A 17,189-nucleotide genomic window follows, 5' to 3' on the forward strand; every position below is an offset into this window, starting at 1 on the left:
CAGTTTTTACGAAGTTGCATTTTCACATGTGAGAGCAAGTAAATAAATTAGTGAGAGGAGGAAAACCCCCCCCCCCCCCCCTTACCCTCCCCGCAGCCCCACAACAGACGCTACCACCCCGGCGGGCAGCGCCTACGATTCGCCTTTCTGACTGCCTTGGCCCACGTCGGCTTCCGTCCTGCCGCGCGGTTGCGCGCGGGCGGAGAAGATGGCGGCCGCCGGGGCCCCCTTGCTGCTCGGTGTCGGTTACTGGGCCGCGCTGGCGCGGGGCGGCGGCCGGGCGGCGGCCGGGGCCCGGTGCGGGGCCCGGTGCGGGGCCGCGGCCTACTCCTCCGTGCCGGCGGCGAGCGGCAGCGGAGGCAAGCAGGGGGAAGGTGAGAGGGGCCCGCTTGTTGGAAGTCTGCTGAGACCCGCGTGTCCGTTTTACCTGTCCAGTGTCCGAGCCAGCGGCTCGGCGTGTTCTGAGCCCGGGTGGACAAACTGCAAACCTGGACAGGGTTGTATTGGCCTTTTCCCAAGGGCTAGGTGCGCGTATGTTTCTGCAGATTTAGAAGTAGGCTAGGTCACCGCATGGATCAATAAATGGTGCCTGCTTTGGGGGTCCGTAGCACTCCGGGTTTAAAAGATGTTCTGATGTAAAACTTGGGGGTTTTGCTGACATAATCAACAACACGGTTCTGAAAGAAGTATGTGGTTTTTGTTTGTTTGTTTGTTTTTTAGAGCACAATGTAACTCATAAAGCAGCGATGGGTATTTTCTGCTGCAGACTCCGTATGTGTGATATAGTTTTGATTACTGTGTATGAAGAAGAGAAAGAACAGAATTGAGTCATAAAATACCTAGATAAACAGAAAGCACTGTCTTTAAGAGGTGTGAGAACAAAAACAAATTAATAAGGCAAAACAACATCAAACATCCACTGTTAAAGATTAAAATGAGCATATTCCATAACAGTTCTTGGGCTAGTCAAGGCTGTCGTGTTCTTGGATGTATGTGTTTAGGTGCTTCTGAGTATTTGGACTCAAGAAGTATATTAAGCATTGCACAGAGATTCTGTAAAGTAAAATCCTATCCTCTTCCATGAGATCTTGGATTAAATGTTCTTACATTGATATTCCACAAATTAGCTGTTTGAATTCCAAGTGAAGATTTACAAGATCGTTTTTTTTTGCCTCTGTGGAGGGCCTTGACTGCTGAAGAATTAAAGGCAAGATATGAACCGAACCCAGTTTGTGTCACTCATTCAGTTCATATATCACTGCAATTATTTAAGTGAGAGACCTTTTAATAAGTTTGAGACTAGAGCTCTAAAGCTGTGAACTGTGAGTTTACTTCTGCAAAATAAAAAAGCCAATTCGTGTGCTTTTGTAGTGGCTGATTTGAGCTACTCTGTATGTTTTGTAGAGGTTCTAGTATGAGTGCACATAAAGAGGTTCTTATTGAAAATATATATTTTTCTTCTAGCCTCAACACGGAGAACAAGCAGGACATCAGAATTCATAAGAACAGTAAGAAATGAAACTATTTCCTGCTAACTTGGAGGTGTTTAAAAAGGCTTTCTACACTTTGTGTCGTATTAGTTTGTACAGGACCATTCCTGCAACCGGTGAAACAAGGCAATGTGACCAAATTCTAGAATTGGTACCTAAATTCTTTACTGTTCCAGCTAATTTTCATCTATTCACATAAGGACAAAAGCATCAATAATTAGCTTATGCTGAGCCCAAATACTACAGACTTGAAAAGTAACTTAAGGTTATGCTCAAAAACAGCAGTGTGTTCAGTGTTCCTTTCAGTAAGAATTTACAGGATTTTTAGTGGTTGCTTTTTTTTCCCCTTGCATAATTAAAAGATATGTTAGCATGTGTAAGCGAAATTGTTCGTGTGAAGTAGAATTAAAACTGATACATCAGCTTTAATCTATGAGAATTTTTGTATTTATTCTACACGTGCAAAATTTTAAGAAGTTTAGTTACCCTGCATTATGATTTTTAAAGGCAAATAGTAAAAGTGGTTTAGTGTCCATTCTGTTCATCTAGCTACCACTGGCAAGCTTGCTGATATACTAAAACAGTCAGACTGCCTATATCCAATTCCGTTTAACCTGTCTGTATTATCGTGTTGTTCTTAAGAGCATCTGGCTTGATGGGAGCTCTGTTCAGTTATTGGAGTCTATAAGCTATTACTACAATACAGTGATATATTATTCTGATACTAGATTTTTGAAAACAAGTCATTTCAGGGTTGCGGTGAACTTGTTCAAAGTTTCAGAATTCCTTAATTTCAGAAACTCTGTCCTCTCCTTGTCCTCTCCTAAGCACTTAGGTGCTTTAGAAAATTGAACTTGCTGTTAAATATTGTTTTGTTTTTTTCTAATGGCTTATGAGGACCCAAAAAGATAGCAGGATCTTAAATCTAGATATTTCTGAAGTAAAATGCAATTGCGGATTGGGAAAGGAAAAATTTAACAAGCTCTCTTTAAGAATTCATTTAAAAATGAATGACAACATTTTATGTGCTTCTTGAAATTTATATCTAGAGGAACTTATTTCTGGAGGGGGGGGGGTGAAGAAAGAGAAATCATGTGTATTGCTACTACTTTGTCTCACAAAACAGTTTGTCCCTCATCAAATTTCCATCTCTTTTTGTCTGTTAGCATGTACCTCCTAGAACTGAGAGGATGGCTGTTGATCAGGACTGGAGCAGTGTTTATCCAACAGCAGCTTCGTTTAAACCTGCTTCTGTGCCTCTTCCAATCCGCATGGGCTACCCAGTGAAGAGAGGAGTACCTCCACCAAAGGAAGGCAATTTAGAGCTCATAAAGGTAAGATGCATTCTTTTGGTGTTTGTTGGCTTTGAAAGCTATTTCACACTAAAACTGCATTGCTTTGATCAGAATGTCTCTTCCTAGGTATGGTTTTCTGTTGAGTACATTTAATAAATCTTTCAGCTAAGGTTAGTGTAAGTAGCAAATATAAATGAACCTCATCAGGAGTCTTAATTAGGGTTATTGTGCTTGTGACTTCTATAATTAGGCCTAATTCTTTTCTTATGACAGATTTAAGGAGAGAGACAACTTTTCTAAAGTCTACTAAAGTTGAAAATGTAATCAAATTTCAGTGATGTCCCTTTTTAATACTTTATTTATGAGCAGTGTTGTTACTTTACTAACTTGAATATGCATTTTTCAGATTCCCAATTTTTTGCATCTTACTCCTCCTGCAATTAGAAAACATTGTGCAGCTCTAAAAGGTGAGATTCTTTCTTTGTTTTGTGGTGTATTTGTACTTTGTTTTTCAGAACAAATTTGGACTTTTAAGACAATTTGACGTGTAACTACTACGAGGCAGAAGGAACAACAGTATCCATCTCTAAAACTGGTTTCTTTTATAGCTTTGACTAACAAGACAAAAGGCATATATGCCTTTCTTTTTCTGTATTGAGTTACATGGTTGATGGGAAGAAATATTGTGAGATTTTCAGGCTACCAGTGAGAGCCTTTTAGATACTGCTCAGACAAGAGAATCCTTAGTTTAGTGTCCGAAGGATTATGAGCGATGGGTACAGCTCACTTCTGAGGAGGTTAGAGCCTGGTTTATTAACAGGTAATCAGTACCCTACCATTGCAGCACACATTTGAAAATACTGCTTTTCAGTACAGGAGAAAGGTCCCGTAGGCAGATACAAGGTCCATCTCATGAATAACATCATCTTTGCTAAGAGGTTTGATAAGTTAAGAGCAGGACTTTTAATTAGATTTCTCAGGAATTGATGGTCAAAGCACGGAGAAAAGTAGAGGCGCAAGGGGGCAAGGAGATCAAAGGCCCACTTTCAGGGGCCTTTACACAGTATGTGCAGCCAGGGAGGATCTGTAAGTCTTTGAGACATCGCAGATATGCAGTGGGAGAGCTTGTGTGATTGAAGTGCAGGCTAGGCAGATGTCGAGGAGGAGCTGACCTACACTGAAGGAAAGGCTGAAACATGCAGAGCTTTGCTGCAGGACAGAGGACAAGCTGGCTGTGTTCGTGAGTGTTTGCTATAAACCTGTCTGATTAAGAAGAGGAAGTGAATAAAGCCTTCTTTACACAGCTAAGGAAAGGCTCATGTTTACAGGCTTTGGTTTCTGTGTGGAACTGCACCCAGCAAAATATCTAATAGAAGGTAAATATGGTGGGGCAGAAGCAATCTATGAGATTTCTGTAGCGTGTTGCAGATACCCTTTTGATATGGGTGCTAGATAAACTGACTACTGAAAGGACTGTGATGCACATGCTACTCACAAGTTAGGAAGAACTGCTTGGGGATGTGAGAGGATGATACCAGTTGCCACAACAGTATGTTGGCGTTTAAGATCTTGAGAGACATGAGGAAGGCATGAGTGGGTTAAAAGCAATTTCTTAATGAAGATAATTGTTAAATTGTGTGAATAAGATGATCTGTTGGACGTGTTACTCGTGGAAAGGCAGTTAAGTCTGTGAAGCTCATAGGGAGGCTTGGTAACAGCAACCCTGAAACTATGGAGTTTAAATCCTGAGAGAAGCAAGGAAACAGTTGGTACAAGCACAACCTTGACTTCAGGAGTATGTTTTTTGGTTTATTTAGGAATTTTCTTGACAAAATGTAGTGAGCGGCTGTTCTGGAGGGCAGAGATGCTCATCAGGGCTGATGGATATTCCAGGACATCCCTTGAAGTGTAGGAACAGCCTGTCCCAAGATGTAGAAACTTGCTTGACTGCTTTCAAGAAAGATGAACTACAGGCCAGTCAGCATCGCTACAGTCCCTGGAAGGTTATGAAGCAAGTGTTCCTGGAAGCCATTGTCAAGTACAGGAAAGCCTGCTTTATTAGCAACCTGGGTGGTTGTACAGAGCACTCTCTCAGCAGGTTCACAGAAAGTACCATAAACAAGGGAGCAGCATCATGGAATAGGGCTGCCGTGAAGAGGCACCTCAGCAGGCTGGAAAAATGGGCTTATGAGATTAAACAAAGGGAACTGCAAGTCCTGCGTCTGTGATGGAATAACCCATGCAGAGCTTATTCCCTCTGAACAGATGGGGGGCCATTAGTGACCCTGCCATTACCTAAATGAATAAAGGTTTTATAAAACAATTACTTTTAAAAGGACATATTGCAATAAGTTTTTGAAAACGTGTTAATTAAGTTGTTTTCTTTTTATTCTTCAGATTTCTGTACTGAGTGGCCAAGTGCTTTGGATAGTGATGAGAAATGTGAGCAGCATTTTCCTATCGAAATTGAAACAGTAGATTATGTTAGTGCAGGGACATCTATTCGTAATCCCAAAGCAAGAGTGGTGACTTTAAAAGTAAGTTGTGGTTTTTTTGTTCATTTATTTTTGGTAAGCAACACACATTTGTTTCAAAACGCTAAATGCTTGCTTGCTTGATTTTTGGAATTTTTACAAGTACACTAGATTTTAAAGAGTGGTTCACTGAAAGCCCAAATGGAAAACTAGATTTCCTAAAATACATAACAGTGTCTCAGAAATTTCATTATAATGATATATGTATTGATTATAAATTAAGACTAATCTCTATTAGAAACAAAATAGTGTGTCTTCTGACAAATTGTCTGTTAAGCAGGCACAGGTATATTTCTAGGTTGTCAATTGCAGAGTGTGGGCCTGTATTCTTTCTTTTACTTTCTTTTACTAGAAATATCACCAACAGGTCTTATAATCAACTAGTAATTAAGAGAACTAAATAGTATTTTTTCTTGTTCTAGTCTAACTGCCTCATTTCTAGATGCAGTTCTCTATTGACATGTAACGTTGTTTGTAGCATATATAAATATATCAAAACTGAGGCTTTGATAAGGTATGACTAAAAAGGCATTAAAATGTCTAAAAAATTGTGTTAAAAGAATTCTATTAAAGAATTCTTAACTGTGAATTTTAACTAATTCCTTAACAGTTAAGAGATTTCTTCACTGTGATCATACATGTTTTTTCACTTCTCTTTCATAACCTAGCATTGCATTTAGGTATAGTGCTTTATTATCCCAATTTTACTAGGCATTTCTTTGTAGCTACTACTTTTTTTTTTATTAAGGCTTCATATTTCTTCTAGACTTTCAACTTTTTCTAGTTTTCCTGAAACATAACCAAAACTAGCTTGCTTTGCTTTTCATGCTTGCTATGCAGACAGAAATTTTCTTCAGACTTGGTTTTTATTTTTTTTTCTATGTAAGTGATTGTTATTCGTTACATGTTCAGCTCTATTCCATTAAAAATCTCTTAGTAGTCATGTTGATAAGTATTGAGTACCTTGAGGTCCCTCCTCTCTTCTCAGTGCCTGTAGAAAATATCTTGGAAAGATCTTGATAACAACATTATCAGGATGCATTTAAAAAAAAAATATTTTTTTCCAAATGAGGTAGTTCAGGTATGAAATACAGTTGCCAGCTACACTGAGAGCTATGCTTTTTTCTGCTCTGAAAGAAAATTGAGTAAATATGTCTCCATCTTAAACCTCTTTGATGCTTGTATGAAAAGAAATTTACTGTTTGAAGGCCCAGATTATACTTGCCTTGTCTTAAAATTCTTTGACAATTAAAAGAAAGTCCACAAATACATACTTCGTAACTATCCTGCTAAAGGATTTTCCTAACCATATGTTGAAATATTTTTCAGGGTACAGAAATTGCTTTTTCCAAATAATTTTAAGATTTTTCTTTTTCTCTTGAAGGTTAAACTTTCTAACCTGAATTTGGATGACCACGCAAAGAAGAAGATCATTAAACTTGTAGGAGAACGATACTGCAAGGATACAGATATGCTCACAATTACCACAGACAGGTATAGTTACAGGAAGAAAGACGTTAACTGTTAGAAGGTCCAAATAGAAAGCTTGTGTTTGTTTTCTTGCTGACATTGTCTTAATTATTATCTTTGTAAAATATTATTATTTTGTAGGATAAACCTGACTTAGGGTAAACATACCAGTACTGCTGTTTGTCTTAGTTTTACGGACAAATCACATATGTTCAAACATAGTAGTTACTAAATATTGCCAGGTATTGATGCCTAGTGTTTAGAAGTCTCAGCCATTATTTTAAAGCATTCATTATATTTGACAAATGGATTATGTTAGTTTTAACAATGATTTGAAGAGGTCCAGGCAAGAAAACAACAAGGCATTAGTGACCAGACATTTCTCAATGCTTTTATATTCTAGATTTAGATGAAGCACTGTAATTTACAATTATGTTCAACAGACTGCATTGTAAAAGCATGTTTGCTGCATTAGCTTCTGAAGAATTTAGGAGGCCAATGTACATACTATGAATTAATTTATAAATTCACAGCTAAATCCAGTTTGATGAAAAACAGTGGTTACTGTTCTCGTTTGCCCTATTTTGTATTAAAATCTGTTTTGCCTTATTTTTAGAAAATTCTTAGAAAACCAGCTCTGAGTGTCTTTAATCTAGTTTCTTCCAGACCATTGTGTAAATTATTTGTAAATGGAAATTCTTCCAAGTGAAAAATTTTGAGGAAACATTTTTTAAAGATTTATTTGCTAGATCTGTCATATTCCATAGCTATTGAGATAAATGCTTTTGTCTCATGTAATTTTGACATGTTATATTTTTTTTTCTGTGTTCATTTCCAACTTAAATTATGGATCAAAAATACACATTGGCAGCTTATTGGGTAGATCTTCATAGCAAGTTTTGTAATGGGCAACTAGTATTACAAATTTGAAAAAATAGCTTTCAGAAGTTTGTTATAGTCATTGTTAACTGAAAAAAAAGCTGCAGACAGTTTCTCTTGACTATCTGGGAATGTTGTGCTTTTGAAAAAATAGCAGTCCCATTTTGGCAGTGTGAAATCTGAGGACTGATTTAATACCCTTCAAGTGACAGGTTATTTTGCTTAAATTCTAAAGATGAACTGTGTGGCCACAGAAGAGTACACAGTATAAGTTTTTAATCTCTGCTTAGCCTATGAGAAACTTAGTAAATGTTTCTTTATATCCTGCTGCCTTCTTTCAAGATTCTTGATTGTCAACTTAGGCTGAAAGTAGAAATAAGGTACAGTGTTTTTAAAAATGTGAAACAGTTTGGGGCTACCTCCATTTATTTCACTTGTAAAACTGTTTGAACACATTTCTTGTATGTGAGTCTGAATTTAAAATGAGACATGTTTGATAATGCAAAAAGCAGATGAAAATACTTAGTTAATACTTTCCATATATTGTGATGATCCTAATTCTTTCTTTTCTTGTTTTTGATTGATGCTTGGAACAATTTTTAAAGTTTGATTTCTAGATTATTTTGCGTAACTTCTATTCTTAGATAAATCCATACTCAGTCTACTCTACAGTAAGTGGATGCCAGTACTGAAAAGATGTGAAGGAAGAGAATCCAAACTAAACTGTGTGGGATTCCATTTTTGACTCTCTCTGGTGTAGGGTGCAAAGAAAATTTTAACGGTTCCTGAAGATCTACAGATCCTATTTTTGTACTTTTTCCTACTGTCTTGCAGATTCTTATAGTTTTATATTCTTAATAGCCTCGTAAAAGCATGAGTATGCTTTTATGCTTCATTGTGTAAACCTGAAATGTGTATGTGAATCTCAGTAAGGGATTAGAAATATATTATGATTAGTATTTTGTTCAGAAGTTGATGACAGTAACTTGAATTCCAAAAAACTGGCTTTGTGTTTGAATTCTTTAGGTGTCCGTTAAGGAGACAGAACTATGATTATGGAATACACCTCCTCACAGTTTTGTACCATGAATCTTGGGTAAGAATGTGTATTTCTCTCTGCATATACATGTAGATATATTTATGGCCATCTGCATAAACTAATTGTCATTTGTAATTTATGAAAAGTCTCATAAATGCACAGCTAAATTACTTCAGTTTTTGTTCACCTCATCCACCTGAACTTTGTTCAAATTCAACAAAGGTAGGTGACTTATGTTTAAATCTCACTCTTCTACCATGAATCCAGTTGATTTCTCTGTTTGGTTTTGTGCTTAGTGCTTTAACTGTGTTGATTAAACTATTATCTTTGACTCTTTGACAAAGAACTTTTAGCAGAAACTAAGCTAGAAGTCCAAAATTAAATTACTGTTAAAACCCATTATTATATTATGAACAGCTTATGTTCACACTTACTGTTTCCATTGTCTTTGCTATTTAGATGCAGTCTCCATATTTAGCATTTTTAGGAATTTCAGTGTTCTTGATTTCGGTCATTGCTGTCATCAGCTGAAACTGTAATGAGGTAGAGTTTTATCTGCCTTTCACTGAAGTTAGCTTGAGAGATGAGGTTTGTAATTCAGAGTGCATTCAGTTAAACTCTCCTTATATATATCTTTTAATATATTTGTACTTTAGATTAAAAGTACTTTATAGAACATACGGATATTTTCCTCCTGAACAACATTGCCTTGCATTACAAATTTGAAATTGGTGACAGATCAATTTACAGTATTAAGCAATGACAAGAGAGCTAGACACTACTTGCTTTATTAATTCCAGACAGACAGCACATCTCTCCTTTGCTCTAGCATTACTTAGTGATGGAAGACAGGGCCATACGATACTGCTTTGTGAGTATTCAGTGTGTGTTGAATACGCACGAGTCTCCTGCCCTTTTATTACCTTTCAACTTCCATGTTAATATTTGATGAGTTCATCAATCAGTTGTAATTGTCTTTGATTTCCTTGAAAAATTGATGGTCTGGTGTGACTTTTTTTTTCCTCCCTTCCATAATCACTGGTAATCCCTTTTAATAATCCTTTTTAATAGACTTGCTGAAAGGTAGATTAGATACGTTTTATAAACCATAAGCAAACATTCTGTGTTTTATTTCAATCTTTGTGAACTTTAAATATCAGGGGAGTGGTGGAAATTAGTTCTCCATGTAGATAGTAACATTAAACCATTTTATAGAACTAGTCTTGGTGACTTGACAACAGAGTAGTGCTGCACAGCATTTGCCTTAGTGGAGTTTCTGGAATTCAGTAAAAAGATGAGGGCAGCTGTTCCACTCTTAAAAAAAGCAAAGCTGGCTGCATGTAGTTTTTGCCCTGTCTACTAACAGCTTTGCACACTATCATTTGAAAACATTGTGGAACTCCCTAATCTATGCAAGTAACTGAATTACTGAATTTTGTAAACAAATAAGTGTGTGAATTCATAAAAGGAAAAAACTTCTGATAGACATCTGGAAGTATAATTTCAAGTGCAATTATTCATTACTTGCAATTAAAAAATAATACTTTTATTACAGTTGTGAAATAGAACATCAAAGCATTTAGGAATTTGAAACTTTAAAGCAATGATTGTTCATTGTGGTTTTGTTGGTTATGTAGTCAAGGATGTGCTGGACAGCTGTGTTACATTTCTAACACTTGTTCTGGAGTAGTGAGTACGATGAGTTGAATTCTGGCTTGTCTTATGTGTGCTTGGAAGACAAAAGCAATTCATCTCAACAGCAGCTTCTCTAGTACAAATTTTCTTGTTTACCTCCTCCTTAATCTTGTTTTCAAACCCAGACTATCCACAGCTCGTCAATATTGTTATTCTATAAATCAGATGATTCAGAATTAGTCTTGAAAGCAATATACAAATAGCAAGAATCTCTGCTTTAATGGGGTTACATTAAGATACGTAACCAATTCTGTGACAGAAAAGTAGAAAAAAAATGGAAGATTCTCAATGACTGATACAGATACTACTCAGCCTTTGCAGTTTCCAACTCAAGGCTATGAATGTAGTTAGGAATGGATTTCTTCCTTGGATTTGGATATTGAGAAGATAACTATTTATTCGAGTGTTGTCATGTTGTTTAAGTTATCCAAATACGATTTAGTCAAGTGATTTCTGGGCAGTGCCACAGCAGGAGCAATGGCGAAGTTGGTAGTTGCATAATGTAAGACTTCTTTTTTTTTTTACTTTTTTTTTTTCTTTTTCCCTTCTCTAGTCTGTTAGCAATCAATAGAAGAAGAAGACAGACTAGTAAATTATGAAAGATTTCAGTGACGCAGGGGGATTGGACCTGCTTTCGTGAAACTTAGAGAAATTCAGGAATATTGTTTTGTTAAATGTATAACTGAGCTCCCTTTTTTTGAGCTCATTGGGAAATAAAAAGGGAATGAACCAAAAGGAAGCAGCAGCTTTTAATTTTTTTTGTACGAGAAGTGGTTGTCCTATTTCACATTTGTGAGTACTAGAAGAAGCAGAGTTTGGGTGCTTGGGGGGGGATGGAGAGAAGGGGAAGAGAGTGGTCAGGCTGCAGATGGGTAGTCAGAATGCAGCGTGAAGATGAAGAAGCTGACAAAGGGGGCAGGAATGAAAAGGTACATTCCTGAGCTAGGAATAAAGAGAGTAGGTGGAACTTTTTGATTACCTGTAGGAGAAGCAAAATGCTACAGTCTAGACTTGAAGTCTCTACAGATTAGTAGCTAGAGGTACTATTGCATTTTAAACTGCCCTCTCCTGTCATCTTATTTTCATGCATAAATGCCAGCAGTGAAGCTGCTTCACCATACAAAAACCTGTGAAACCGGATTCACTGGATTTTGTTGTTGTTGTTACGATTCTTATATTTTTCTCGTAAGTAAATTCTTATATTTTTCTCGTAACTTGCTTGCTTATTTTAACGGGGGAAGCGACTCTGTTCTGGTGCTGTATCCATGGATCTACCTTTTGGACTCTGAAAGTTACTGCCAAGGCTTGTGCCATGAGTGATTTCATCACATGAAAGGGAGAGAGATTTTAGATGAAGTAGCTCAATCAGTTGTATTTCTGCTGCTTATATAATACAACTGCATGGATACTGCTACAGCTGCTGTAAAAACGTACTGTAAAAATACATGGGTTTTATTTTTTGAAGTGTAATAGTTTGCTGCCCTCAAGTGGTGAGAAACAGCATAATGTGATCTCCCTCAGCTGCTCTCACTAGGAACTGAAGTTCCCTTTTGTGTTGAAAGCAGGAAGAGAAATAAGTGGAAGAAAAAGGGTTATCAACAAGAAAATACATTAATGGTTGTAAAGTGAGGAATCTGGGGAAAAATGGAGAGGGAAAAGGGGGAAAAGGCCTCTTTTTTTTTTTTTGAAGTAATCATAACATTTTTTTTTGAAGTAATCATAACATTCCTAATTGTTCAGACAGATGACAAGAAAATTAGAAAATTGACTGACTTGAGTTCCTAAGTATTTTTAATCGCCTTGCAAATTTGTGTGGCACTTGCAGTTTTTATTTTAAAAATGTTGCTGAAAGGAAGCAAAAAAACAGAAGCAGAAAACAGACAATTCTAATCCTCCATATGTCTGCAATGGACACTTTATAAAGCTTAAGTTAGCAGAAAAGCCAAAAAAAAAAATTGAAAATGCTATTTCTGCTAAAGTGACTTCAACTTTTTTCCTTTTTTTTCCTGTACTTAAATCTTATATATTAATATATATTATTATTTTTATTAACGTTTCTTATGTTAAAAAGTAATTTTATTAGGCAGAGGACAATTTCAGCACTTGTGCTGTGTCAGCACTGCAGTTGAAGCCCACATTTGGGGACATTTACAAGTCCTTACAGTCCTTAAACTGCTTGTATCAAAGTTTTGCTTAGAAAGAAGCTGCTTTCTTATGCCATGCTGCTTATGGCATAAAAAAGAAATCTGAATATTTGCATTAATAGCTGTAAGAAAAGTCTCCTCTGTGCCTCTTGTTTAGCTTTAGGTCCGTTGAGTGTATACTTTCTTGTGGCTCTTACTGGAAGTATCAATAAAAGAAATGGTTTAAATTCAGCTGAGTATATATTTGACCAGTCTAAATATTGAAACTGCCTTATGACAGCAGAAAACCATTGTTTTTAATCAATTCTCTGAAGAAATATAGATACATGATTTTTAACTTCTTTAGTTAGAAGTTAACTAGAAAAAATAGTGCACCGTATTTTGTTTGTTGTGCTGCATTTGAATATTCCAGTTTTCAGTTTTGTTCCTGTAATGCCAGGGCTTTTTCTGCAACTTCTACTATCCTATTTTAAATTTCCAAGGGACAAAATTTAGCCACTAACAAATTGTGAGTAATGTTTTCGTGTTTGAAATTTCATTGTCTCTTCCTTGGGAAAGCTGAGGCTTTGAGACAGAGCCCGTATTGTTTCTGCTATTCATAGGTGCCTGACTACCTAGTGTACTTTCTCAGGTGGAAATGTAATTCTGAACTTACTTATACTCCTGCAGTAAATCTGGTTGGAAAGGTCTTTAAATTTCACTTAATTCAGTCAGTTTGCAAAAATTGGCTTCTGTTGGTTTCCTGTTGGTGATGCATTTCTGGGGCTGTGTACACTGGGATAACTTCTCGTTTGGAAGCAAGGCCACCAACATTGCAGCAGTGGATACTGGCTGCTTGTCGTGGGGCTGAGGAATGGATTTTGAAATCTCCCCCTATCATCAAATCCCTTACTGCCTCTCCCACCCCCAAGAAGTCAGATCTTATTTTAAAATCCATTTTGACATGCCATCCTGCTGGGAAGGTTTCCAAGAGAGAAACACTTAACAGTTTCTTTGGTCTCCTTTAAAACCTTCTTGCGCTGTATAGCTCAAAAGAGATGGGGAAACTCTTAATCTGTTTATCAACATTCATCTCTGAAATCCCATAGGTTAATGTGTGCAGAGAAGGATTTTCTTGGAGATAAATGTAATGACTGTAATTAGTTCTTGTTGTCTCTGCTGTAACTTCAAGGCGCTCAAAAGCCTCACAGTGATCTTTTGTCTGAACTTTGAACATGACTCTGGCAAAGACTTTGGTCCAGAAACTGTCCAGAGGCAATACCCATATTCCATTACTCCCGAGAAACCCTATCCCTGTGAGAGAAGCTTTTTACTTTAAAATGCTTTTGAAGGTTGGGGAAAAAAAAATGTCTTGGACAGCCATTATGCAGATAAACAAGAGATATGTAAAACAGGTTGAAGTTGTTAATTTTAAGAATGTGTAAATCCCCACATTGTATTGTGATGGGTTTTTTCCAAGTGTAGCACAAGGAGCACTTTATTATAGGTACTTGTTTTTCTGCTGCTTTACCAGTACAGGTCGGAATAGCTCCGTCTCCCTGCTCCCCTCTTCCCCCCCACCGCACACAGCTGAATGAGGTTCTTTTATTTCTGTGCTGTATTGTGTCCAGGTTTTTAATGTCAGTCATGTGAGCCCTTTAGCAATGTTAATCACTGTTTCTGACTAAACATTTGGACTCCAAGATTTAAAAGATGAGAGATTTCATTTACCAGATGCACGGCACAACATTTGTTAAAGCTTGTTTAAAGTTGGATGGACAGGCCCAAGCACACAGGGTTAGCTTAGACATGCATGTTAGAAAAATAATTTTTGTCTCCGTTTTAAAAAAAATAAACACTCCTTTGATTACTAGATTTGGATTGTATGTCTGTTCATCAGTAATGAAGCTTAATTATGATTAGCAGAAATGAAAAACTACTAAAGATCTCTTTTTGCCAAGGGATTTTTTTTTTTAATCCACATGATATAAAGGCTTTAGGAAAAGAATGCTTCCTTCAACTTATTTCTGGTTTCTAGAAATAGGATTTCACTTCAGTGTGATTCTTGCAACAGTTATGCAACAAAATCATGGCCACCAAATCAAAACAAAAATACTTCAAATTGTGATGCTTATGTAGGTGAAAGAAAGATAACATGCTATTAGCTTCAAGTTTATATTTTAATAATTAAGTGCACAGAAATAGCCACTTACGACTTTTGAAATGTCCCTTAAATGGACTGAGAACAACTGTACAAGCCAAATACTTGCAGGCACCTGGATGAAACAGAAAATCTGCCAACCTTTGATCGTGTCTGATCTTGAGGCACCAATTAGGTGGAAATTTATCACCGTGGACAGAGGTCCATTTAGGGAGCAATTTGTATTGCAGGAAGAGGAAATGAATTAATTGATGGTGCTTTGCCTTATGAATTGCAATTAAACCATCTTTCAGATGCTGAAGGATTGCTGTCTCTCATCATAGGTTACTTGGCATGAGCTTTCTCACTTGAGGTTTTATAGCCAAGGAAAATAGACCAACCTGATGTGCTAGGGATGTAACAGCTTTGTGGCATCTTCCAAAGCTTGAGCATGTAGGGTTAATTATTGTTTTAAAAAGGTGGTTGTGTTGCTATTCATTATGTATAATCCATAAACTTCTCTTCCCATCTTAACTAGCTATATGATATCTGCCAAATCTATAAATGATTAGTTATTTTTATGTTAGATAAGTGAAATCGTTGAGAGAAGAAACTTGTTCCGCACAGGAAGCCTGTGACAGATAGGCACCTCTTGAATTCTTGAATTAATTGAGGCTTGAATTAAAAGGCCTGTACTTCAGAGAAGGGGAAATGTGGTCTTCTAAAAAAGCATTTTTTAAAGTGAATTTAGATGAGAGAGAAGTTTCTTCAAATTATTTTTTGCTTTGTTTCAATGTTGAATGCTTTTTAAGGTAAGGTACATTTTCTTTCAGAAAACTGAGATCTGGGAAAGTGAGAAGACGGAGGAAGACATGGAAGAGTATATCTGGGAAAACAGCCGCTCACAGAGGAATGCTTTGGATACACTGCTTCGAATAAAAGCCTCAGAGAATATTACTAATGTAACTAAGGAAGAACTTCTTGCATCTGAGATAGTTAAGAATTACAAAAACTCTGTAGTTGCACTGAAAAATGAAGGTGAAACAGAAAATAACATGTCTCAGTATAAGGAATCTGTGAAGAAATTACTGAATATACAAGCATGAAAGCAGACTATTGCAGGTATCTCTTTTTGGAAATATTATACTAATATGTGAATATTTCTGTGTATTATAATCAGAACTTTAAAACTGGTAACAAGAGAATTATTAATCTTTTTTCTTTACAGCTCAGTTTTCTTGCAAACATTGGTTTTGCTGTTTGTGAATCATTTTCTTTGAATAAAGTGTCTTTGAGTCATATTAGTGACTTGAACGTGCCATTTTGTTCATCCTAAGCTTGGGAGATCCTTATGCAATTCATTTTAATGCATTCTGACTTCTCACATAACTTTTTTTGACATGTAACTGAGGACAATGTAATCAAGTGATTTAGGCTTCCCCATGACATTAACATTTAATAGGAGTTAGTCTCCTTTATTATGATGCAGTTCCCCTTGCCATGATAATCTTAAAGAGCTCTGAACTTTCTAAATGGTTTCCGAGTGTCAAGCTAATACAAACTAAATGGTTTTAATGGTGAAATGGGGTGTTGGAGTACACTATGAATATGAGATTCTCAGTTACCATGAGGGCTACACAAGTATTTTCAGTAAAAAGTACTTGTTCCTATAAAAAGAATGGAATGAAGCAAGGCATAGAATGGAATGCTTTTGGTGAACTAGCACTGTTTACAGGATGCCAAGGTATACTGACAGAAAAATGGTGGTAGTTACCAAAATACTCAAATCCCTTTTAGAGAGCTACTTAAATAGGAAGGGACTGAGTCTTGGTACACCGAGGCCTGACAAGTTCTCTCTTCCGTGAAATTAGGCTTTGCAGTGAAAAGATGTCTGTAGTTTCAAACTTACTGCTGCAAAGCACCAAGAAGAAATCACATGGAGGTTTTTCTGGTAACTTGCATTTGAAATGAATTGATTTGAAACTTCTGATTGCAGTTAACATGTGTTACCTTCTCATGATTAATAACTAACCATAAAATATCATCATGAAAAGATGTAATTCTACTCTTGCTTTTATTGTACCTTCCTAGCTTACTAAGTTTCCAACTTAGAAAAACCTTCATTTTCTGGAAGAAGAGGGAGTTTTTGCTCATCAGACTTGAGAATTCTGCACCGCAGTGAGGGAGCCGCATATGTGGCCCAGCCAACAGGTGACTGAGGGGAAACAGCATAAGAAAAAGGATAATGAAAACTGGAGGGAGATGAATTGGCTTTTGAAGAGTCATCTTGAATGGCTTGATTCCTTCACTACGAGGGGCTCTTGGTGATGCAGCTTGTGTAATGGTTACATACATTCTTTGACCGTATGTACTACTATTTCTAAAAACATGCGGTTTTTGAAGGGTTTAGGTAGAGACCCACTTCATATGTCAAGAAATTGTATTTATAACTCTATATGAATGAGAATTTACTAGAGTAAATTCTCAAACAGCGTGAACTTGCTCATGTCCTGAATAACATTAG

At 36.7% G+C, this 17,189-nt stretch overlaps 1 protein-coding gene across 1 annotated transcript; it reads left to right on the forward strand.

The window, feature by feature from the left end:
• Positions 1-208: 208 nt before the first annotated feature.
• On the forward strand, positions 209-15,940 carry MRPS35 (mitochondrial ribosomal protein S35). The gene is made up of 8 exons (XM_026033256.1): positions 209-374; positions 1,465-1,508; positions 2,657-2,824; positions 3,192-3,252; positions 5,183-5,322; positions 6,704-6,813; positions 8,695-8,764; positions 15,499-15,940. Exons 1-8 carry the CDS (start codon positions 209-211, stop codon positions 15,769-15,771), a joined length of 1,032 nt encoding a protein of 343 aa, XP_025889041.1. The 3' UTR covers positions 15,772-15,940.
• The last annotated feature ends 1,249 nt before the right edge of the window (positions 15,941-17,189 follow it).

This window comes from Nothoprocta perdicaria, unplaced genomic scaffold, assembly GCF_003342845.1.
Source record: "Nothoprocta perdicaria isolate Ctin4 unplaced genomic scaffold, notPer1 scaffold_126, whole genome shotgun sequence".
In the NCBI taxonomy this organism is placed as follows: domain Eukaryota; kingdom Metazoa; phylum Chordata; class Aves; order Tinamiformes; family Tinamidae; genus Nothoprocta; species Nothoprocta perdicaria.

Coding starts and splice junctions, on each gene's coding strand:
- MRPS35 (XM_026033256.1), top strand. CDS start 209: ATGGCGGCCGCCGGGGCCCCCTTGCTGCTCGGTGTCGGTTACTGGGCC. Junction 375..1,464: donor CGGAGGCAAGCAGGGGGAAG/GTGAGAGGGGCC, acceptor TTTTTCTTCTAG/CCTCAACACGGAGAACAAGC. Junction 6,814..8,694: donor CTCACAATTACCACAGACAG/GTATAGTTACAG, acceptor TGAATTCTTTAG/GTGTCCGTTAAGGAGACAGA.